General features: G+C 36.6%; 1 protein-coding gene across 2 annotated transcripts in view; it reads right to left on the minus strand.

The window, feature by feature from the left end:
• Positions 1-26,831, minus strand: part of KHDRBS3 (KH RNA binding domain containing, signal transduction associated 3) — a 278,529-nt gene that overhangs the window by 57,749 nt on the left and 193,949 nt on the right. For both annotated transcript variants that reach the window (XM_043979875.1, XM_043979876.1), the window contains one exon: positions 4,379-4,461. In XM_043979875.1, coding sequence (XP_043835810.1) covers positions 4,379-4,461 — 83 coding nt within the window. The remainder of the gene's footprint in view (positions 1-4,378; positions 4,462-26,831) is intronic.

Here is a 26,831-nt window from a genome sequence, read left to right on the forward strand (position 1 = left end):
CAGAAGACAGAATTTAAAACTAAGTCTTAAAGAAAAGCTGGGAAGCCATTAGGTGGAGCTGAGGAGAGTCATGGGGAAGAGAGCAGGAAAATGGAGTGGTATATATGAGGGACAGCAAGAAGTCAAGTATTTTAGTTCAGTGATAGGTTTATATCCTGGTTTTCAAAAAAGGGAAGAAAAAAGAACCTGCAAATTATAGGCCTGTGATTCCTGACAAAATTCTAGAATGTAGTATGAAAGAGATGGTTAGCAGTGACCACTAAGAGCCAGAATGGCTTTAACAAAGACAGACCATGGGCAGCTAGGTGGCACAGTGGATAGAGCACTGGCCCTGGATTCAGGAGGACCTGAGTTCAAATCCAGCCTCAGACACTTGACACTCATTAGCTTTGTGACCCTGGGCAAGTCACTTAACCCCCCTTGCCCCACAAAAACAAAACAAAAATATAAGGATAGACCATGCCAAATAACTAGTGTTTCTTTCTTTCTTTTTTAATGATAGATAAGGGGAATGCTGTAAACATATTTTATCAAAGCATTTTATTAACATTTTCACAAGCCCACATGATCATCTGATGAAAGTTCAGAATACCTTCAGAGTAGCAAGAGCTTTTCAGGGGTTAATTTTAGATTTTATTTGTTGTTCAGTCACTTCAGTCATGTATGACTCTTCATGACCCAATTTGGAGTTTTCTTGGCAAAGATAATGGAGTGGATTACCATTTTCTTCTCCGTGTCATTTAACAGATGAGGAAACTAAGGTAAACAGGGTGTAGTAGTTTGACCAAGGTTACACAGCCAGGAAGTATCTGAGGCCAGGTGTAAACATGGGCCTTCCTGATTCTAGGTCCAGCACTCTACCCACTGCACCACTTAATACCATGTGTCTTATTTTAGGTGTAGATTAATTTTGATAAGACTTTTTTTTTTTAGTGAGGCAACTGGGGTTAAGTGACTTGCCCACGGTCACAAAGCTAGTAAGTGTTAAGTGTCTGAGGCCGGATTTGAACTCAGGTCCTCCTGAATCCAGGGCCAGTGCTCTATCCACTGTGCCACCTAGCTGCCCCCAATAAGACTTTTTAATTTCACTTGGAATTAGTCTCCCATAATTCTAGTGATTTTCCTCTGTGGATCATCTCTAATTTATCCTATAAATAGCTTTTTTGTACATAATTCTTTGTATGTTGTCTACAGAATTAAAATGTCTTTGGTGTCTCTTTGTATCCTCCGGACTTAGCACAGCACTTGGCACATTGTAGGCAGTTAGGATATGTTTACTGACTGACCTGACTGATTAGAGAATAAAAAAATGAATTAGAGTTGAAATAAATCTCAGAGGTCATCCAGTCAAACCCTTAGTAGAGACACAAATCCCATTCTCCTATATACCAACTTTTACTTAAAGACTTCCAGTAAATTGCTAAATTTTGACATATCCTCTCACTTGGTGATCTTATCAATTCCCTTGGGTTCAATTAATGTCTCTATGCAGATGATTTTCAGATTTATCTATCCAGCTTAGTCTTTCTTTTCTTTTGGGAGGGGAAGGGTGGGGTTGGACAGGGCAATGAGGACTAAGTGACTTGTCCAGGGTCACATAGCTAGTAAGTGTCAAGTGTCTGAACCTGGATTTGAACTCAGGTCCTCCTGAATCCAGGGCCAGTGCTTTATCCACTGTGCCACCTAGCTGCCCCCCTTAGTCCGTTTTTGAACTCCAGTTCTGAATCATCAATATGCCTATTAGACATCTTGAACTGGATGTTCTTATCTCAAGCTCACAGAACAAAACAAGTCATTAACTTTCCTTTGAAAATCACCCCCTCTTATGATTTCCTATTTAAGGGGATTACCATCCTCTCAGTTACAACTTAGGTGTGATTTTTGACTCCTACTTTGAATTCACCCAACATATCCAATCTGTTATCAAATTCTTTCATTTTAACTTTCACTGTATCTCTCCTATACATCCCCTTTTCTCTTCTTTTATTTTAATAAAAATTTGTATTTAAAGTTCTGAGCTCCAAATTCTATCCCTCCTTGAGGCAGTAAGCAAACATATACACATGTGCAATTATGTAAATATTACCATATTGGTAACTTTTACAAGAAAAAAAAATGAAAATTAGCATGCTTCATTCAGTCCATGTTCAATCAATATCAGTTCTTTCTTTGGAGGTATATAGCATGATTTATTATCATTCCTTTGGGATTGTCTTGGATCCTTGTAATGCTGAGAATAGTTAAGTCATTCATAGTTCTTCATCATTTGTGTCACTATGCACAACATTCTCCTGGTTCTGCTCACTTCACCGTACATTAGTTCATCTAAGTCATTCTAGGCCTTTCTGAAATTATCCTGCTTGTCATTTCTTATAGCACAGTAACATTCCATTACAATCCTATAGCATAGCTTGTTTAGCCATTCCCCAATTGATGGGCGTTCCTTTGATTTACAATTCTTAGCCATTACAACTGACCATTTATCAATTAGGGAATGACTTGTATTTTTATAAATTTCATTCAGTTCTCTATATATTTGAGAAATGAGACCTTTATCAGAGATACTTGTTCCAAAAATTCTTTCTTATAATTTTGGTCGCCTTGGTTTTATTTCTGCAAAAGCTTTTTACTTTTATATAATGATAATTATCTATTTTATATTTTATAATGCTCTCTATATCTTCTTTGGTACTAAATTCTTCCCCCATCCATAAATCTGAGAGATAAACTACTCCATGCTCTCTCTCTCTCTCTCTTTCTTTATTTTAATGGGTAATTAGGTGTAATGATTAGAATGACGCCACCTACTGGAGATTTACTATAGAAAAGCTCCACCATGAAGGAAGGTCTTTGAAGGTGGACCATGCATCTTTTCTTTGGCGTCAGGAAGTGACGTTTGCTGGTGGGAGGAGGAAGGAGGAGCCGGGAGCTCTGTCTCTCTCTTTTCCTGGGGACGCTGGTGGAGAAGGAAGCTAGAAATGCACTCTCCCTTTAACAGATAGGAATCTAGGCCTTTTCTCTTTCTCTTTACCAAATTCTTATTCTCCTTAATAAATGCTTAAAAGCCTAACTCTTGCTAAAGCTTGTAATTTATTGGCGACCACTAATTAGATATTTTAGACAGAGTAGCTAAAATTTTAGCCCTTAACATAGGGTTAAGTGACTTGCCAGGGTTACACAGCTAGTAAGTGTCAAGTGTCCAAGGCTGGATTTGAACTCAGGTCCTCCTGAATCCAGGGCCTGTGCTTTATCCACTGTGTCACCTAGCTGCCCTCTACTCCATGCTCTCTTAATTTGCTTATGGTTTCATCATTTATGTGTATGGTCAAATTCACCATTTTGACATTGTTTTGGTATACCATGTGAGATGTTGGTCTAGACTTAGTTTCTGCCATATTGTTTTCCAGTTTTCCCAGTTTTGTCAAATAATGAGTTATTGTTTCAAAAGCTTCAATCTTTGGGTTTATCATATGTTAGGTTACTATAGTCATTTATCATAGTGATTTGTACCTATTCTATTTCACTGACCCACCAGACTCTATTTCTTAACCAGTACCTGGTTGTTTTGATAATTTACTGCTTTAAAATACAGTTTGAAATCTGGTATGGCTAGACCACCTTCTTCTCTTCTCTCTTTTGTTTATGGTCATAATCCTATCATAGGCCCTCAGCGGTTCTGCCTGGATTATTGTAATAGACTTGAAATTGGTCTTCTTGACTCAAGTTTCTCTTCCCACTAACCTATCCTTCCTTCAGCTACCAGTGATTTTCTTAAAGAGTAAATCTGGCCATGTCACTTCCCTATTCAAATTCCAGTGGCTCTCTATTTTTGCTGGGATCAAATATAAATCCTCTGTTTAAAGCTCTTTATAACATTGATTATTACTACTTTTCCTGTGTTCTTCCAATCTTTTCCCTCCACTCTGTATCTTCTATTATCTAACTATGTGTAGGGATTATTACTGCCTTTCCTTTAAAAAGTGCCTGTCATATTGTAAACACTTAGTAAATCTCTGTTCAATGACAAAATTGATATCATTTTTAAAAGTTTAATTGTCTCCATTTTTTTTTTTTTTTTTTGCGGGGCAATGGGGGTTAAGTGACTTGCCCAGGGTCACACAGCTAGTAAGTGTCAAGTGTCTGAGGCAGGATTTGAACCCAGGTACTCCTGAATCCAGGGCTGGTGCTTTATCCACTGCGCCACCAACTGCCCTAATTACTTCCATTTAATAGGGAATAACATATAGAAATCATAATTCTCAGACTGGTGGTTGGGTTAATTATGCTGTGGTTTGAATGCTAATTTTCCATGTCAGACCAAAAATGTGGTTTGGATAATACACATTTTCAGGAACAGTAAGTAAGGATTGATCTTTACCTTTGTGCTGGGGTACTATAGCTGTTATCATAGGAGTCATAACTTTGCTCATCGTAAGCAGTGCCATATCCATCATCATACTCCTGAAAAAAATATTAACAGGAAAAAAATGGAAAAACAATTCTACAATGATAAAATCCTGAAGGAAAAAGACACATGTAATAAAACAAAATGCTTTGAGTTTCACTAGATTTTTAATAAAATAAATAGGATGCAAAAAGCATCTCCATAAAGTGATCATATAGGATTTTGAATCTAAAAAGTATCGCCAAATACATTTAAAGAAACAGTGGATCATTGTTGCATATTTATTAATTTTAGGTCTACTTTCAGCTTTCCAGTTCCCAAGGCTACATCTTGCCATTTGGAATTATTATCTAAGACAAAACTCTTAAGGCACCACCTTGGCAAAGGGATACTATTAACAACAAGAGTATTTATGATGATTATAAATAAGACAGGTTTTACATCTTGGGGCATACAATCAAATTCAAATAAAGACCTTTACATTAAATCCCCCAAAATATTGTATTAAATAACAAACTGATTAGTTTTGCAAAGATTAAATTATGTTTATTTTAAAGCCTGTTATTATATATTAGATTATGATTGGCATGAGAACAAAATATCTTAAAATAACAGCAGCACCCATTTATATATTTTTTAAACTTTACAAAGCACTGAAAGTACAAGACTGTTAAACAATGTTAAGTATTATCTCCATTTTACAAATGAGGAAACTGACGCTCCAGAAGAGGCAAAATGATTTGTCTTGGGTCAAACAGCTATTAGTAGGGCTGGGACTTCAAACATTACTTGTTTCCTGATTCTAAGTTCAGGGACCCTTCCATTTTAGCCCCTGCCTTTTAAAGTTACGTTGTATTTTGGGAGAATGCCCAATGTTGCCTGTCCTAGGTTCAAAAGACTAACTGCACCCAACTCTTTGGTGGGGTTGAGTCTCCTGGAAATGCATGAAAACATGTAAGGGGGGGCGGGGCTGTCCCTCAGTCAGAGCAGGTATCCTGTGACTGTGTGTTGACCACTTACATTATGGTCAAGAAAAGCCTTTTAAATGCTCAGCTATAGCTGAGTATGTATGCCAAAGGACACTTGAAATAGGTCCTTCCTTTTGGACATGAAGTAAAAGGATAAGCCTAAGTTTGGGGGAATGGGGAGGGGTCAGTCTCCCCACCATGTCCATCTGTGAGTGCATGGATTCCTAAGCAAACCTGGGTCTGGGTATGAGGCCACTTCCTGTTTTTATCTTCATTCTCCTGGGGTATGGGATCTTGTGCAAACCTGAAAAATTGGAATAGCCAGTAGAGGACCCAACTGATATTGAGAAAGAGATAGCCCCAAGGAGAGACATGGCTGAACTGGGCAAGGAGTGGAGTGCCCTGGCATTCAAGATATCATATCCAGGGAGCAATGGAACTATCTGTCCAGCACTGTGAATAAAAATAGTAACTGTCACTCTATTTACAGAACTCACATTCTGATGATGGAGGCAATGCAATCTAACAATGTTCAGACAAAATACATATAGAGTAAGTAGAAGATGATCTCAGAGACAAAACACTGTGAAAAGGTCTCCTATAGAAGGTGTGATTAAGTTAGGAGCGTAAGCATCAAAGGTGTGAGGCAGGAGATGGAGTGTTGTGAGGAACAGTAAAAAAGACAGTATATTAAGTTGTATGTGTAGAGGGTTAAATAAGAAGGCTGAAAAGGTACAAAGAAGCCGTGTTATGAAAAGCTTTGAATGACAAAGAGATTTTATATTTGATCCAGGTGGTAATAGGGAGCCACTAGAATTTAATGAGAGAGAGTGTGTGTGTGTGTTTTGAAATGGTGAGATTTATGATTTAGGAAAACTACTCTGGTAGCTGAAGGGAGGATGGATTGGAGTGGGGAGACAGCTGAGGCAGGAAGGCCCATTTAAAGGCTACTACTGTAGTCAAAGAAGAGGTAATGAGGACTTGTACTAGTGTTTAGAGAGAAAGTGATGCAAAGTAATTCTTATCCATGATAGTAGCTGTGTGATCAGGAGCATGTGTGATCTCTAATCTCTTTCCCCCTCAATCAACTCTATAAGACTGAGTTATAGACAGATTGTATTTTGCTTTGGTGGAGTAAGTTGCTTTATGGGCAAGATCTGAGGTCCTTTAAATCCTAATGTCAGGGGAGCAGCTAGGTAGCCCAGTGGATGAAGCACCAGCCCTGGATTCAGGAGGACCTGAGTTCAAATTCGGCCTCAGACACTTGACACTTACTAGCTATGTGATCCTGGACAAGTTACTTAACCCTCACTACCCTGCCCCCCCACATAAAATCCTAATGCCAGGTAGTACATGGTATCATTTAACTTAGTTTAAATTTCCAGATTAATTTGGTCACATGGTACTTGACTTCTGCATATTTATATTTTGCAAAATTTTTTTTTGCAAAAATAAAACCAAAAATTCAGCTTAAAGTAGTTCAAATTTTTATTTTATGATGATTTCTCAATGAGATTTTGCTTTGGGATGAATTTTAATGTAAATTATCCTACCTGGAAACCATTATTTTCCATGATATTGCCTTGGTAGCACATAGATAGTACCACCACTGTAGTGAAATTTATCATCATATAAAACATTTCTTAGTTGATTATGTAAAGCACACTGCTTTGATAAATGTAGCATATGTAAGCTCTAGTGCTACTTCTCAAACCTCCCTTTTTCAGTAACAGACTGGGAACTAAGGGAACGACATCTCTTTTCAGAGTTTTAGGGTTAACTCTGAGGGACTGGGGGTGGGGAGAGGATATTTTCCAATGCCAGACAATTTTATATTTGATCCTGGAGGTAATGTAGAACAACTGTAGTTTGTTAAATAGTGCTGATGGTAGGATCACATAATGAATCAGGTATGTACTTCAGGGCAATCACCTTTAGCATTATAATGGGACTGAATGGCATGGGAAGAGATGCAGGACAGGGAAACCAACCAGACATAGCCCAGAGATGAGGTGAAAGGGGACAGCATAAGGGAGGCAAGTGTGTACGTGAAGAGAAGGGTATATTCATAAGAGATACTATGGTAGCAGCTAGGTGGTGCAGTGGATAGAGCACCGGCCCTGGATTCAGGAGGACCTGAGTTCAAATCTGGCCTCAGACACTTGACACTTACTAGCTGTGTGACCCTGGGCAAGAAAGATACTATGAAGGCAGAAATGACAAAACTTGAGAAAAGTTTGCATATAAGTGGTAAATGAGAGAGGGGATGGTGTCCTTGAAAATAAGATAAAAGTAAGAAAGTTGAGAAGAAAAGAAGGTTTGAGGAGGGCAAAAAAAAATTGATGAGTTCTGCTTCGGACGTGAGGAGTTTAAGATCCCCAAGGGCCATGAAATTCCAATGGCCAAAAGATACCTGGTAATATAAAACTAGTGCTAAGGAGAGAGATTAGGTCTGGATGAATAGATTTGGGAATCAGCTGCATAGAGATGATAATTCCACCCATGGGAGCTGATAAGATCACCAAGGTAGATGGTACAGAAAGAAAAGAGAAAGAAGGCTCAAGAGAGAGCTTTAAGGAATATCCAGTGTTAATGTACATGAGATTGATGAAGAACTATCCAGCGAAGGAAGCTGAGAAGAAGGCATCAGACAAGAAGCAGGAGAACCAACAGACAGCAGTGACATATAAACCTAGAGAGGCAAGAGCATCCAGGAAAAAAAGAGTGATCAATAGGGTCAAAGTTACAGACAGGTCAAGAAAGATAAGGACAGAGAAAGGACCATTAGAGAACCCTGGCAATTTTGGAGAGAGCAGTATCAGATGAATTATGAAGTCAGAAGCCAAACTGCTAAGAATTTAGAATTGATTGATAGGAGAGAAAGAATTGGAGGCACTTAATATAGATGCTTTCCAAAGCATATATACTATATGCTATAATAAAATTATATTATGCTTTTCAAAGCATATAGTCAAGAAGAGGAGGACATACGTAGGACAACTGCTAGTGAAGATGGTCAGAACAAGTGAGGTGGGTTTTTCTGTGTTGTCTTTACAAGGCTAGGAAGATATGAATACATTCAAAGGCAAAAGGAAGAAGCCATGAGACAGGTTGAGGTTGAGGATTATTAAAGACAGTGGGATGATAAGAAAGGGCAATCTACTGGAGAAGAAGGAAGGGGATGGGATCAAGGGTGCACATAAAAAGATTTGCTTTGGCAAGGAGAAGAGCCCTTCTTTATGTGAGAAAGGAATGATGGAGGAGATACTTGGGAAGATGTCTCAGTGGCATACAATGAGGAAGGGAGAAGAAACAGTAGCTCTTGAGGAAAGGCATTTTTTTTTCAAAGAAGTTTGAAGCAATATCCTCAGCTGAGAGAGTATGGTGGAGGGGATGCAGCAAAAGTTTGAGAAGGCAGAGAAAACTCTGGAATAGCCACCATGGTAAGTGCGATAGAGTAATGATTTAGGAGGTATTAAAAGGACTGTCTTGCAGCAATGAAGACCCAGATGAGATTATTATGTAAAATCAATTTATAGTGGTTTTCATTGCCCCCCAGCTTCATTCAGCAGCATGTGTTTGGTAGGAGTAAATTAGGGTGGGGGGGGTCTTTCAGGTTGTGATAAGCAAAAATACAGGGTGGTGAAGGACACAAGAGCAAGGAACCGTGTAGAATTGAAGTAATTCACAAAGGGGTTGAGATAAGGAAGGGAGAACTGTAGCTAATGCAGGAGTACTGGCCTGCAAAAGAACTGGGAGGACAAGGAACTACAAGTTGTGATGAAGACAAAGAACAGGGATTAAGATTTTTAAGGCAAAAGGAAAGATCAAATAATAAAAAAAATATATCATAAGTCTTTATGTTACACTTATAATAATTTTGGATTATATTCTTTGTTGTACATCTTATCAATTAATCAATGAATATCTGCTGCCAGGCACTGTGCTAAATCCTGAGGATACAAATATGAAAAAGGAAAAAGATCAAGAGCACCTTACTCTTCCCCAGCTTTTACTGACCCAGTTTCTTTTGAATACAGTATATCCATGTAGAGCCATGGTGTAGTAATAGATTTTATCCCACCAAGTCTCAGTGATACTTATGAAGTCAAGTTTGGATCCTTAAATTAGGACCCATATAATTCCTTTTGTTTATTGCTTAAAATCTGGGCATTTATGTCACTGACATTTGAGGACATGAATTTTTACTACTGACTCTTTTCTTGGATTTTGTCTTCTGTGAACTTCAGTGTTTTAGTCATTTAAACTTGCTCTACAAAGATCATAAGAACCATATTAAAAGATAATTTCAACTATGACATAATAATAATATCTGTTATTTATGTAGCACTTTAACGTTTACAAAGAATTTTATACAAATTATCTAATTTGATCACCCACATTATTGAGTAGAATATATTCTAATATGTAGCTTATTGAATCTTGGAAAGAATAATTCTCAATATAACCATAAACTATCCTTGTATATGCTAACCAATCAGCAAGACCCACATTTCACCAATCCTCCCTCCTCAAGATGTAGTAAAAATTTTCAATAATCTGCTACTTTTTTTTCAAATGGCACCCATATAACCCAAGGCACTATTCACCATAAAGAAGCAGTATATCATTATGGAATGTAACAATGGTAGCCGGTAGAAGAGGACTATTGCTGAAGGGACAGGCTTGTACTGCAATGGAATTAATAGTAACTGCTCTATGATTGATGCGGCCTCAGCCACACAGGAATCTAGAAGTTGCCTCCTTGAGCTCAAAGGAGGTTTATTCCATTTTCTCATACAATGTGTAAAGGACAATATCTATGGTAGGGTATCTTCCCCCCATCCCCAACATGGGTTCAAATTCTACCTTTGCCACATACTGTTGTATGATCCTGGGCAAGTGATGTGGCTTGTCAGTTTTCCAGGCAACTCTAAGAATATAAATTGCAAAGAAAGCATTGATAGAGTAACTTCCTCCAATGAGGTCTAATCAAAATAAAAACAACAACAACAAAAAAAATCTTTCTTCCACGAGGTGTGGAAGTGATAGAAGTTCTTTAGAAATATGAAAATGTTACATGTGAACTAATATTTTAACTTCTAATACAAAATATAAAGGGCATCAGAAGGCTAATAATAAAAACAATATAACATACCTATGATGTGAAAATAAAGTTAATAAAATATTTATCTTTTTTGGCGGGGCCAGACGATTTTGTAAAACTGAAAATATAGGAAATCAGTAGCTGAAATTTGGGATTTCTATAATGGTAGACACATATTGTGAAAGAAATTGAAATATTCTGGAAATGAGCTACTTCTGAGGTTCCTATTAAATATTTTAAATAAATTGTAATTAACCCTTATACCTGCATTAGGTAAGGAATTATGAAACTTATTATCTTTTTATTTAAAATAAAACGGGGTCCCCTAGACCTTTCAATGCATATTTAAAAAACATTTTCACAAACATTCTTTCCGAAGTTTGCACTCCATCTTAATTAAATGTCCCACTATGGAAAACAAGCTAATTGCAGCAGTTTAGAGATTAGTTAACTGTCAAATATTATGCCAATAGTTACTGCACCAGGAAAATCTACCATTGGTACAACCCTTATATGAACCTCTAGCTATAGTGAAACATCCAAAAAGGATATAATTTTTTTTCATAAAATAATGGCAGAAGGAAAGGGATTCTGGCTTCAGAAATACTTTGAGCCCAATGCACACTTAACAATTATCACACAGATTTTAAACGTTTCATCTTTAGTGGTAGTAGGTCAAAAAGCCTTTAGTTTTTGTGGGAGGTGGGTAGTTGTGAATGGGGATTCTTGTGACTGCCTTTGCTCAAGATACCTCCTTTTTTTGCCTGGTTAACTCCTCTGATGCCTTATACAATCTTCCTTGCTGCAAACTATGAACACCCTTGCTAATCGATACTTCCTTATCTGTGATATCAGTGGTAGGAAAGGAATTAGATGGACTTAAATCAGATGGACCTCCCCAACTTTGTATCAAATTCTGGGCTCTCTTATTACTCTTTGAAGTTGCCCTGTTGTATGGACCAAAACACAGATGCTTTTATGGGTTACACTCGGTGTTTGGTGACTGCATGAGGAAGAGTGGAGTGGACAAAGTTTGACATAATCTGAGGGCTGAGACTGCCAGAGACTTTTACATATTCTTCCTCCTTTTGCTATGGCATCAAGATAATCTCACTCAAGGCCCAGACTCTACTGTATTAATTTACATTATGCAGTTAATATATTTTGTCTCTCTAGAAACATAGTTCTATCTTATCCCTCTGGTGAATGTAATTCTGACTGCCCCTGCTTGCCCCTTTCTTTCCTTTCCACTTTTCCTAGTTCATTCCTTTCCATCCTCCCTCTGAAATTAAACACTTTCCTTTATGTGATGTTAAATGAACCTATAATAAAGACCTACTGTAGCTTTTAGTATCACCGGTGTGGTCTGGCTCATCTGTGGAAGCTTCTACATTTCAAAAAGTAGTTGCTTAGACATAAGTTGTCCCACTAAAACCGTCTTTAATATTATGTGAATTTCTAAACAATTTTCACATTTTACAGTAAAACAGTATAAGAATTAGAAAGACTCATTTAACTTTAAACCAGCTTCCATCTTTTGTGAAGCCCAATTACAGATTCTCTAATGAGAATTTTGGTGAAGATTTGGACAACAAAGAACTTATGAGAAAGCTGGGGTTGTGGTTATAATCTGGACAAATAATAAGTCAAAGATATAGAGTGGGGAGGGACATGAGTGATCATCTAGTCTAATACATTCACTTTATAGGTAAGTAAACTAAGGCCCATTGAAGTAAACTTGCCAAAGTTCACACAGATAGGAGTTTGATGGTGTTGAGTTGTTTTGGTCACCTCCAACTCTTTGTTAGCCCATTTGGGATTTTCTTGGCAAAGATTAACTAGAGTGGCTTGCCATCCTTTTCCAGTTCATTTTATAGATGAGCAACTGAGGCAAAAAGGGTTAAGTGACTTGCCCAGGGTCACATGACTGCAGGCCAGGCACTCTATGCCCTGGCACTTTGCTGCCTATCAACCAGGTCCTTTAACTCCAAATTCAAAGCTCTTTCTAGTACACCATATTGCTGATAAATTTAGGGACTCACAGGATTTGGTACTGGAAGAAAACTGGGAAATCACAGAGATAAGGAAACTGGGGCCCCATAGGTATGAAATAACTTGGCCATGGTCACATAAGTAGGCAAGAGAAAAAAAAAAAAGGTTTTTCTTCCCCTTAATTAAGTGCTCTTTCCATGGTATTACAATGTCTCAGTAATGAAATAATAAATCATGGTGCCAAAGCATGCATTTATTTTATCTACATGTGGCATATTTAGGAATTCAACTTTTTCCAAAATTCAGATATCTGGACATTTAAAACAGCGATGCAACAATAATGTGTTATGAGGAATCATGTAGTACTGGTACAATAATGTTGTTAATAATTGTTGGCAATAGCAATAATGCTAAGTCACATTTAGATTGGGTTTTACAGTTTGCAAAGTTATATTCTCAGAGTCACCTGGTAAGGTGACTATTATGTTAACCCTTTTACAAATGAGAAAACTGAGGCTTGAAAATGTAAAGTGATTCCAAAGTTAAAGTAACAGAAACTACGATTTGAAACTAGATCTTCTGAATCTAAATACAGTGTCCTTTCATGACATAATCCTGCCACCAATTATGCGTTTAACGATAATATTACCTATTTTAACAGTTTTAGACAGAAAAGTATTTTAAAAGGGGCCAAGATTATTCCACCTCTGCTTTAATTCTATCTTTGTTCTCTCTATCTACCCCTCTTACAATAACACACACACACACACACACACACACACACACACACACACACACACACACACACAAATTTGCTCACAGATGTGGTCCAGTGTGCTACCTGACTGGAAGTCAGGAACACAGGAATACCTGGGATTATGTCCCACCTCAGACATATTAAGGGCTGTGTAATCCTAGGAAAGTAATTTTCTCAGCAGGTATTTCATATAAAAATGAAATTACAAGTTGAGTCCCAAAACAAAACAGAAGAAAATCACACACACACACACACACACACATATATATATATATACATGTGTGTATATATATAATGTGTGTGTGTGTACACATGTATGCATAGACCACATATAATGTTATAAGGATATATGTATATACATACATATATACAAATATTCCTTAAATGGAGAAAGCTATTTAAAGAATAAAGTTGAGCCATGATTGCTAATCAGGAATGATCAGTTTTTTTTTAAAAAAGATTAAATTATTTGCATCTACTGAAATAATTTTGTAATAATTTTAATAATTTCTAGGGATTTATTCCAACAAAACGGCTGCTTCAGAATCAAGTAGCTTAATAAGGTCAATAACCCTGAGGAAACCATCCCCATTTAAAGATTTTGTAAAAAACAAAGACAGTAGAACACTGATGAACTTTATATATTTTATGAGGAAAGAAAGTACCAAGAAGCCTAAATTAAGGGAAGAGAGTCTTGCCAACATGATTTATTAGGTCAGGTCTTTAAGCAGGTGAAAAAGAAAGAACATTGAGAGTTTAGCCTTATCTATCACAAGTTATCAACTCTATGTGATTTAGTACTTATTATAAATTCCTATTATGCTACAATACAGCACAATGAACCTTTGCACAATTAGGAGAGTTTTGAGCCATTTTCTTCCCCTTAAGAAAAGAAGTATTCATTATAGCTGTTATCAATCAGCTACTTAAGATATCAGTTCTAGTAATTTGCTGAATCTAGGAAGCTCCATGATGCTTGTGTTTAGAGACGAGTCATACATGTTACAGAATCATTGTTTTTGTGTTTTGCCGCGTGTGTGTGTGTGTGTTTATTGGATACTAGTAGGTCTTCCTATTTTGTCCAGATGGAAAGCACAGTAAGCCACTCATGGACGGACCTAATGCTCATCAGCATGAGAACTTTACCATGCTGTTTTTTCTTACCTGGAATGGTTTTCTTCTCTGTAGGCAGCCTAGTAGTCCTCCACTCCCAGAGGAGCACCATAGTGGTTGCATACTTAGAGAAGTCACTTGATCTGCTTTAGTTCTAATGCAGCTCAGAACTCCTGAACTCCATTAGCCTCAGCCTCCTCTAGTAGCAAGGATGACAACCATGTGTCAACATACCCAGTGAGGCATGGAATTAATACACAACTCTTCACAAACGTTATCTGATTATAATCTGTCTTGAATAGGGGAGGGGTAACATTCTTTTATCCTCATATCTTCAAATTTCTACCCATCTCTAATCTCCAGGTACTATCTTTGATGAATACACATCAATTTACATATAAACAAACTGCAAAAAGATTTTATAGAGTTAGAAACATCTGGACTCAAGTCCTATCTGACACATAATGGCTGTGTAACCCTGGGCAAAGGAAGCATAAAAGGACAGTAGTTATTGATGTTCTCTAGTCAATGTTTTGTTATTAGTAAGGTTCAATACTGCTTTTCCTATTTTTTTTTGTATGTTCCCCTTGTCCTTCAGTTTCCTTTGTGTAGCAGTCTCTTGATTCCTTCAGAACTGTAACACCTACAAGAAAAATCTCTCTACATACTTGATAACTCTCTACTTGCCTATTCTCATTTTTGTTCTCATCAGTGCCATTTCTATCTTCTCTGTAAGTATCTCTGGGAATTTAAGCATGAACTGTTAACTTAAGGTCATAGTGTAGTGCTTTTACTATCTTTAATAAAAAATAGATTGTTGATATACACACATATTTGTAAAATCTTTCCTCTTTTCCTTCTCCTTGTAGGTTCACTTCCATTGTCCGTAGGGTGATTTTGCTTACTTGGATATCTTGCCAAATTTTCTGAAATTTACTCTCCATTATTTCTTTTGGTTTTATGAGATGATACTGCTCAATATTATCCGTCATCTTTCTTGATAAGGTTTTACAATTAATCTTACTGTACTGTCTTTGCAGTCTCTCAGTTGATCAAGTTTTTTGACTAAGGTACTTTCTGGGCTCATTTGATATTAAAATAATTAATTTAAAATGGTTTATTTTCTGAATGAAATAATTAGGATCAGTGTTAATATCATTTTGTTATTCCTTTCTCTTTTTTGATAAATAATTCAGGGTTAAATCAACTTTCTGTTTATTATAGATTCTGATCTTAACCTCTGATGAGTTGATAATTTGAGCAATGACAGCACTCAGGTCTAAAGCTCACATCAGTAATGTCTCTCCTTATCAGTTAAAATGTCATCAGTGTTATCGAGAAATGGTCAAAGGATATGAACAGGCAGTTTTCTGATGAAGAAACCAAAGCTATCTATTCCCATATGAAAAAATGCTCTAAATCTCTAATGATTAGAGAGATGCAAATTAAAACAACTCTGAGGTACCACCTGACACCTATCAGATTGGCTAAAATGACAAAAAAGGAAGATAATAAATGTTGGAGAGGCTGTGGGAAAATTGGAACACTAATGCATTGTTGGTGGAGCTGTGAGCTGATCCAACCATTCTGGAGAGCAATTTGGAATTATGCCCAAAGGGCGATAAAGCTGTGCGCATACCCTTTGACCCAGCAATTCCACTTTTAGGTCTTTTGCCCAAAGAAATCATGGAAGGGGGAAAGGGACCCACATGTACAAAAATATTTATAGCTGCTCTTTACGTGGTAGCAAGGAATTGGAAGTTGAGGGGGTGCCCATCAATTGGGGAATGGCTGGACAAGTTGTGGTATATGAATACAATGGAATACTATTGTGCTGTAAGAAATGATGAGCAGGAAGAGTTCAGAGAAACCTGGAGGGTCTTACGTGAGCTGATGATGAGCGAGATGAGCAGAACCAGAAGAACATTGTACACAGTATCATCAACATTGAGTGTTGACCTACTGTGATGGACTATATTCTTCTCACCAATGCAATGGTACAGAAGAGTTCCAGGGAACTCATGATAGAAGAGGATCTCCAAATCCAAGGAAAAAAAAAGAAAGAAAGAACTGTGGAGTATAGATACTGATTGAACCATATTATTTCTTTTGTTTTGGGTGCTGTTGTTTTTTTTTCTATTTTGAGGTTTTGTATCACTGCTCTGATTTTTTCTCTTGTAACAGGATTAATGCAGAAATAGGATTAATGTTATTATGTGTATATATATGTGTGTGTATATATCTATATCTATATATATATGTATAGAGATATATAGATATAACCTATATCAGATTACCTGCTGTCTAGGGGAGGGGGGAGGGAGGGGAGGGAGGGAGAAAAATCTGAAATTGTAAAGCTTGTATAAACAAAAGTTGAGAACTATCTTTACATGTAACGGAAAAAATAAAATACCTTATACATTAAAAATAAAAAAAAAATAAAAAAAATGTCATCAGTGTTAATCTTTGTAATATTACATGGTGTCTTCCATGTTCAGGGCCTACCAATTCTTTTTAAAGTAAAATGTTAATAGTGATAACAAGGTGTGAGGTTTCTGCATAGGATACACCTGTTTAATCTCCCTAATTTATTTCTCCTGATCCATCGTTACTCCATATATTTCTCCTCCACCTCACCTTTTCCCACTTTTTCATTAAAGTTGCCACATATCAGAGTGTGAGTTGATTTGGTCTGGAGGGTCTTAGGAAGTTCTTCATACAATTTCTCTTTCATTCTGTCCTCAGCAACTTATGTGAGTAAGCAGAAATTATTTTAATGGCTATCTTTCTGTAAATACTGATTAGAGCTGCGATATTAGAAATGCAATATGCCATCAACCAAAATTTAGATTTAAATAAACATATACTGAAAACACTCAGCTATATTAATTAATTTGTGATCTATTATTACTCAGGAAGGGGCTAATTCATCAAGGTCACAAATAAATAAGAGGTGGGGATTTGAACCCAGTTCTTCTGATTCTGATTAGAGGACATTTATTCCAACTCCCTTTTCCAGATGAACTTGAGGCTTTAAGAGGTAATCTGTCCAAAAGTTGTGCCATTTCCAGGCCTTGATAGTGCTCTAAGTCTAGAATATTTATGTATAATTGAGATAAACCTAGAATTAGAGCATACCACAGTGGGAATTTATATAAAAAATGATGGCAAAATAGGGCAGGAGGAGGTCCATGGTCACAGAATTCAGGCAAGTGGCTCCAAGCAAGATAGCCCATATTTTTGACACTGTCTCAGTGATCCCCAGACTAATGTGGCATACAACATTAGAAAGATGAAAGCAATTAAAGTGAGGGGGTAATTTTTCTTCTAATCTGGAAAGATCCTTACCATTAGTACAGACAACGACTATTGCAATTAGGACTTACTATAGGCTTCTGTGAGAGACTAAGAGAGGAACAAGGAGCCACATCAAATGACTATGTACAACTTTCATTAAAGATCCTGCTTGGTTAATGTTACTGTACCCTTTCATGATAACAGTAAAGACATACTCCTATTTTAATCTGACTATTCACTCAATGTGAATCAAGAACATTAAACCCTTCAGTGGTTAATTAATATATGACAGAGGTCCTTCAGATTCCAAACTCAACACTATTCTAATAAAGGTGAGCATTGTCTCATTCTTTTTTCTTGGGCAATGAGGATTAAGTGACCTGCCCGGAGTCACACAGCTGGTAAGTGTCTGAGGCCAGATTTGAACTCAGGTTCTGCTAAATACAGGGATGGTGCTTTATCCACTGTATCACCTAGCTGCCCCCTTGTCTCACATTTAAAAAAAAAAAAAAACACAACTGAAGCCACTCCCAGAGAGGTCCCTCTTTGAGGGTGAAATTAAGATGGAGGAGTAGCAGAGAAATTAAGATTAAAAGTACAGAGAGCCACTGGCATCCCCTAAATTCTTCCACAAATCTAACAATTACATCACGTTGAATCCTAATCAAGAAAACCGAGGTAAAAGTCATATTGTTTTTTCAGCCTAGGTTGGCATATGAAGATAGACAGTGAGGTCCATGGACACTAGGAACAGGTCTGTCTAGGAAGCTACTACACAGAGCCTAGTACCCAGAGGCAAAGTCCAAAGGCAAGGCAAGGTCCAGATCCATACTGGGAAAGACCTGGTATCTAATTCAGGAACAGGTGATAACTGGCAGCTTTGCTGCCCACTGTCTAGTTCCAGATCCAGGACAGAATGGAGATGGAATCTGTGCCCGGGGTAAGGAGCCATATTGAGCCTTAGCCTATTTCCTAAGTAAGAAGGAAATTCAGAAGCAAGTAACTCTGATGTTGCTCAGACCCTAGGAACAGTTGAGTAAGATCTAAGTTCTAGCTTCTAGCCCAATTTGAAGGCTAAAGAGGAATAACCAGGGTAGGCACTCTGGATCAGCAAATCTACACAGTTGACTGATAGTGGGGGCTGAGTCTAACTGTACTCTATAGTTGTCTAGACCCAAAGTCATGTAAGGAACTTGCAGAACTCAGAACAGAGGCTCAGTGATTAGAATTTATCCTAGGCTCTTTGGGAGCAATGAAAATTTGTAGGAGCCCACCCTAAACTGTTCCTAAGATTCTGGAATAATTTAACATTCAATACCCTGAGAAGGCAGCAAAAAGACCAGTTCAGACATTCCTTCCAGGAATGTGCAAAAAGCCTGATCCAAACATCAAATCTGAACTTAGGAAGTAGCCTATAAGAATGAGAAAAAAGGAAGGAAGGAAGGGAGGGAGTATCCACCACAAACTATCATCTTGACAGGGTTGTTCAACTCAGAAGAAAATGTCTACAAAAATCTATAAGAGATATAAAATCTTGTCAAAACAACAAACTCTGTGAAAGTTAGAATGGAAAAAAAAGAAGCCAGTGACTCTATAAGACAACAAAAATATTAAAACAAAGTCAAAAGACAAAATAATTGAAAAATATATATATCTCATGTTAAAAAATGACCTAGACAACAGAGGGGAAAAATTTAAGACTTACTTGAACTAACCAAAAGCCATGACCACACAAAAACGGGTCTACACATCCTATTTCAAGAAATCTTGAAAGAAAGGTGCCCAGATTTCTTAGAACCAGAAAATTTCACCTCAAATCCTGAAAAAACCCAAACATACCCCCCCCCAAAAAAAAACCCTCTTCAAAACGAAAATTCCTAGGAACTTGATAACAGACATTCAGGCTCATGAATTGCCTGGCAAGATCCAAGACCCCAGGAAAGCATAATCAGAGAGGCAGGAAGGAGAAGGTGAGTGAAAGGGGAAAATTAGGGACAAATTAACAAAGTTTTTGGGAAGAGAAAAAAAACAAGAACCTTGAACATAAGCAGAAAAATAAGCAATGAAAATAGTAACAAGAGAAGGAACCTTGCAAGATCTTCTAGTCCAATAACCAAATTAGATATGTATGAATAAATACTACAAAACAAAGGAAAATGATCTAACACTTGATGAGATAGGGCCTAGCTTCTTAAACTGTGGGTCACGACTCTATATGGAGTTGTATAACTGAATGTGGGGGGGTCTTGACAAATTTGGCAACAGTAAAAGTTTATGTAAGTCTATTTTATATACCTATATATCTGGGGTCAGGTAAGAAATTCTCAGGAGAAAAGGGGTAGTGAGTGGAAAAAGTTAAAGAAGCCCTGAGACAGAGGACCTTGTGGAATTTGAGAACATGGAACCAAAGCACACTGTTGCTGAGTGGTTCAAAAGGGAAATGAGAATTGTGAGAGCAGAGTTTATGGACTGCACAGCAAAAATAATGGCTAGAACAGATACTGATAACAATGGCAGGAGTTTTAAAATTAAAATAAAATATGCTTACTGTACAAGCAAAACATACTGATCTTGAAGACAGTATGTAGAGACAACATAAAGATGACTGATCTCCAAAAAGAACATGTTACTGGACAAAAAATCATAACACCACAATGAAGAAACTACTAGAATCAAACTGCCAAGAACTTTTGAACATAAACAAATTAATTACCAACTGAATCAATTTTCATTTTTCCTCCAGAAAAATAAAACAAAATCCCAATGTTGCAAACTTCAAGACAAATGGTGGTTAAATTTTACTTTAATTCAGAAACTTCTACAAGAATTCAGGGGAAAGAATTTCAAATACAAAGGGGAAAAATGAATAATACAAGACTATTTTAATAGAAATGTAGAAAATGTAGGAGAGACTGGAATAATGTGGTCCAAAGAGCAATAAACATGAGCTTAACTATATATGAAAACAGAAGGAATTAAAGGATAAAGAGGTGTTTGAATCATTTTTAGAAAGAAAACCAAAATTGAATAGATTATTTACTTCATGAACATAAAAAACAAAAGAAATGGTGTGAATAAATATAGCAGTCAAGAAACAGCAACAAAGTAACAGCAGAGAAACCAGTAAGTGACTTCTTTCTAAATGTACACTAGGAGACAGGGAGGAAGGCAGCTACATGGTAGAGGCAACAATGAAAAGGCAAAGGTGGTCCTTATGTGGACAGAACCTGGTAACACAGTGCCTTACAGGTGAATCAATGGTTTTATTAGTTTTTTTTTTTTTTAGTGGGACTACATTATAATATGGGAGAATACATAAAAATGGGAAAAGAAGATAAATGAAGAGGAGGAATTTGTGATGTGCTAGGGTCACAAAGTTTGGCAGTGAAGGGAAGGTGAACCCTGTGGTCTCAGAAAGAAAAAAAGCCTAGAGAGGAATGGGTGAGGAGAATGAGGTAAAGCTTGAAAAAGAGGGAAAGGGAGGAGGCTTTACTCTGGTAATGGGATTTATCAGTTCTACTGATGAATGCTCCTAAAGGTGAAGAAAGATGCTCTGTGAATGGAGATGGGGGACCTTAAGCTGGGTGTGGCTTGGGAAATTCGGTGCTTGTAAAGTCTACTAGTTTTTTATGCGTGATGGGGGTAAGTTAAATGCCCTAGTGTCAATTGGCACATGGAGGAATGGGAGAGTATGGACTCAAGGAGATTTGGAAACAAATGTAGGGAATAAAGGTGACCTAGAAAGACACAGATTAGTGGTAGGAGGTTGTGTAATCATGGATGCAATGAAAGAGGGGCACTACTATGGGGCAGTGTCCATTCTATATATGCAATAATGGGCACTGTTTTGGAAGTGAGACACAATGAAAAAGGAGAATTCATATAAGCTCTACAAAGCAGTGTGAGAAAGTGCTTAGATGGGAAAGCCTAGGCAGGATACCTTGGAAGCTTTGATTATGTGAGGAAAAGAGAGACACCAGATAATTATAGGCATTATGAATCAAAAAAAGGAGAGTCTAGAGCAGACAAAAGAGAGAGGATGGATAATGAAGAGAGTGATAAAAATCTTTTTGGGAAAGTGGCACAAAAATGCAATTTAAAACTAATGAAGGGGGAAGCTAGGTGGCACAGTGAATAGAGCACCAGCCCTGGAGTCAGGAGGACCTGAGTTCAAATCCGGTCTCAGACACTTAACACCTACTAGCTGTGTGACCCTGGGCAAGTCACTTAACCCCAATTGCCTCACCCAAAAAACCCAAAACAAAACAAAACAAAAAAAACTAATGAAGAAGACTAGTTGAAAGGGAAGAGAAGAAGGGGTAGTCTACTTGACTGAGGAAAAAAGGGAGGGAAAAATTATAAAACCAGATAAATGCAAGAAAGGAAAAGGAATTAATAAGCAAAACCCAGCAAGGAAAGGGGTAAGAAATGAAAAGGGTGGATTGGGGTTAGGGGGAAAAGAGCAAAAGGCAACAAAGGCAGTTCAAACAAAGATTAAGGTAAATAAACTGAAAGAATATAATAATGCGTTTCAATAGAAGAGGGAAAATCATAACTGGAAAAAACCCTCAATATTAGATAGAGGAAAAATATAAACCTAACTTTAATAACTTTCTTTTTTTTTTGTTTTTTTTGGGGGGAGTTTTTGTGGGTCAATGGGGCTTAAGTGACTTGGCCAGGGTCACACAGCTATTAAGTGTCAAGTGTCTGAGGGCGCATTTGAACTCAGATCCTCCTGAATCCAGGGCAAGTGCTTTATCCAACTGTGCCACCTAGCTGCCCTGCCCCCTAATAACTTTCAATATGAATGGATTAAACAATTCAATAAAACAAGGGAAAAAGTGACAGACTGGGTAAGAAAACAAAATCCTACAATCTGCTGTTTTGAAGACATTTAAAAACAAAGAAATATACAAAAATTAAAACTGAGGTGATGGGGGAAAATGCATCAAGTGAATTAAAAAAGGCAGGAGTTGCTATCATGCAACCTCACAACGAAAAAAACAAATATTAAAAAAATAAAATGTTATAAACAAGGAAATTATATTTTGTGGAAAAAAACCAGGGGGAAATTGTCTCTGTGTGTGCATGTGCACATATGTCTTAGCTTCCAAATTTTTGTAAAAAAATAAAATCTGAGCTTCAAGAAGACATAGACAGTAATACAATCAGGACAGGATTTATTATTACTTTCCCCATTTTGTCTAATATAAAGATAAACAAAAGAGATTTAAAAAACAGAGTTAAAAGACATGGTGTTTTGTAAATTGGACAGAAAAAGTATATGAATATATACACAAACATACATACATATATGTATGTATGCATATATGTTTAGATAAATAGGTAGATAGGTAGATACATACCACATGAGACTTGAACAAAATTTGACCATGTACTAGGACACAGATATATTGAAAATAAATTATAAAGGCAGAAATAATTAATATATATTTTATCAACCATAAGGCAATAAAAATAGAAACTAGTTCAAAGAGCATAAACAAAAGACACAGACCCAAATGAAAACAACACTAAAATAGTAAATAATGAGTGAGTCACAGAGCAAATCATACAAACAATTATTAATTTATGTAAAATAAAATTATAATGATAAAACAACATATGAAAATTTATGTGATGTAGCTAAAGCAGTTCTAAGGGGGAAAACTATGTCCTTACAAACATATATTAACAGAACAGAAAAAGAGATTAAGGAACTTGACATGGATTTAAAAAAATTAGAAATTCAACAAATAAACAAAATCAAAACTAGCACAAAAGAGGAGAGAAAATATGAGAGGAGAAATTATAAATTGGAAACAAAAGAAAAAAAGGAAGAACAATTAAATCTAAAAGCTGGTTCTTTACAAAGACTAATAAAATTGACAGATCCTTAGCTAACGGGATTAAAAATTAAGGAGAAAATCATATCAATAAAATAGAAAATGTGCAAAGTAAAAATCACAGCAAAGCCAATAAATTAAAAAGAATAATCAGAACATATTACAAAGTCATGTGCTAACAAAACAGAGAAGACCAAAGGAACAGGAATGCTTTAAAAAGAATTAGAAACCCAAATGGTGAGAAGTCCAGATAGATATCTTAAATGACACAGTTTCAAAAATGGAAATAGATCTTGCTGAAAATGGAACTATCAAAGTGGGAGGTAAACCCCTCAAACTTCTAAAGAACAGTTAGTAGCCATAGTCATAAATTATCTTCAAAAAATTGAGAAATAAAACATCCTAATAGAATCCTTTTATGAAACAAATAGAGTCCTCCCAAAAGGAGTGAATGACAGGCTCATTACAATGTGATTGACACTTGCAGGAAAGTGTCATGCCACCATCATAAGTGCACATGCTCTCAACAAGATGAACCCTGACGTAGTAAAAGAAAAAAAAAATGAAATCCTGGAGATCTTCATTATCAATGTGCCAAAAGAGGACAAGCTTATAATTCTATATTTTAACATGCTTCCTTTACATATTTGGGTATCAGTCCCTATAAAAACAAGGTCCTGGGGACCAGGAGAATCTCAGATTGTGGGGAAGATCTGAGGTATACTTCATTAGAGTGGATCATAGATCCTTTAATAGAGTGCCACTGGCTCAGTTCTGCTCAGTTGTTTTTTTATACACTGAACAATTTTAAACTCCACGGGAGAAAAGGAGTTGGCAGTTTTCAGAGATATGGTGCACACCACTGCATTTATATGATATCCACATGAGATTACAGGCAAGTAAAGACTCATGACATAATCATATGTTAAAGACCTTGAAAAGCTTAGAGGCAATGTATTCATTGAATCTTGGCTCACCTTTAATGTGACCTAGTATCATTTTATAATTTGTAATTAATCAGATTTTGCATTACTTGAATTTGTATGAATCATGATCTAGTGGTAAATGCTAGCTATTTAGCATTATTATTATTTTTTTTTTAGTGAGGCAATTGGGGTTAAGTGACTTGCCCAGGGTCACACAGCTAGTAAGTGTTAAGTGTCTGAGGCCAGATTTGAACTCAGGTACTCCTGACTCCAGGGCCAGTGCTCTATCCACTGCACCACCTAGCTGCCCCCTCTATTTAGCATTATTTAGTTTCTAATTAAGTTTGAATCCTTTTATCACATGCCCTTTAATGAATATATTTTATTGCATTGTAGTCAATAAAGGACTTTTCTATATTTATGAGATCTTCATACCCTAATACTATTCTACTTGTGTACTAGGGCTTAAACTTTTTCGAATTGTGACCCCTTTTCACCCAATAAATTTTTATGCGACCCTGGGTATATAGGTATATAAAATAGGTATACAAAAAATTAATGCCCCAAATTTTTTTTTGCTCATCACTATCATTTTAATATACAGCTAAAGGCTTCATCACAGGGCATTTTCAACAGTAACCCCCCCCCCCGCCCTCGGCAAATTCCCCCCCATTCCCCAAACCCGCACGCAGAAATACAAAGAACCAAGGGGAGAAGGGAGCCCAAGGGCAGCTTAAGCCACATAAGTGAACTTGAGTAGCAACCCCTCTCCAGAGGCCACAGGCTGCTTGTGCAGGGGGAGCAGGCTCCCATCCTGGGAGCCACTCTGGGTGCTGAGCATCAGGGCCACCTTCTCTGGTGGCCCTGCTTCTGGCCACTGGACACAGGCGGCATCTTCAGCTCAGCCTCTTGGCTCGTGGGGCCCAGATTGAGCACCACAAGGAAGTGCTTGTTCTGGTCCCAGTAGTGCACATAGAAGACCAAAATTCTTTTGACCCCCACATGGTTATGTAACCTCATATGAGGTTGTGACCCAGTTTAAGATGCTTTGATGCACACAACTTTAAAATATATAAATTCATTTTATTACCAATCTGTAATCACTATATATCTATCTCACACACACACACACACACACACACACACACACACACACACACACACACACACTTTCTAAAATTCTATTCAGATACTTTTTCTATCTTTTTGATAGATATGTCCAGTTCTGAAGAGGACAAATATTTTGTTCCACAACTATTAAGAATTTTGCTATTTCTGTAATTTGATTATTTTCCTTTATAAACTTAGATGCTATGCCAGTTTGTGTATATTAGCATGGGTGTGTGTGTATGTATATAATGTATACAGACATAGAAAGTACTGATATCATTTCATTGCTTGTGATGTCCTTAAACATAATATTGTTTCCCTGTTAATCTTTTTTTAACAATATCTACTTTTTTACTGTGACTTTGTGGGATATCATTTATCTGTTTATATGAGTCTGTCTGAAGAATGATAAATGCTGTTCCAACTCTTCATTTAAATTCTGTGTGAATCTTTGATGTTTCAAGTGTATTTCCTATAAAAAGTATGTTGTTGCATTATGTTTTCTAATCCATTTTGCTATCTTCTTTCACATTATGGGTGAGTTTTTCTCCATCACAATCAATATGACTGTTAATTACATACTTTCCTCCAACATATCCTCTGATCATGCCACTTCCTACACAATAAAGGGTCTCCTATTAACTCTAAGATCAAATATAGAATATAAAGGTCTTTTTATCACACATAGATGAAAATGAAATATTTTTCAAATATTTGCTATATAAGTACAAAATATTGTTTATAGAAACACAAACTTAAATAATTAGAGAAATAGTCATTGCTCATGGGTAAGATAAGCCAATATAATAAAAAATTACAATTATACCTAAAATTAATTTACTTTCTCAATGCTATACTAATCCAACTACTTAAAAAAGAATTATTAACAAAGAATTATTTTATAGAACTAGGAAAAATAATGATGAAATTCATCTGGAGGCCAAAAAGTCAGGAATCCCAAGGGAAATAATGAATGTAGAGAGTGATTGATCAGTGGAACAAATCAGGTGCCCAACATACAAAGAGCCAATAAACCTAGTAGCTTAAAATTCCATAAACCTAAAGACCCCAGTTACTGGGAAAGTACTCATCACTGGACCAAATAACTAGGAAAACTGAACAGTAGTAAGGCAGAATTTACAGTTAAATAAACACCCTCATATTTTATACCAAGATAAGCCCCAAATAGAAGTACTACTTAGATTAAACATGTTACATTATAAACAATTTAAGAAGAACAAGGGAAAATCATTTTTCAGATCTATAAACAGGAAAAAGAGTTCAAGACAAAAAAATAGAGATCACAGAAG

Source organism: Dromiciops gliroides, chromosome 1 (genome assembly GCF_019393635.1).
Source record: "Dromiciops gliroides isolate mDroGli1 chromosome 1, mDroGli1.pri, whole genome shotgun sequence".
NCBI lineage: Eukaryota > Metazoa > Chordata > Mammalia > Microbiotheria > Microbiotheriidae > Dromiciops > Dromiciops gliroides.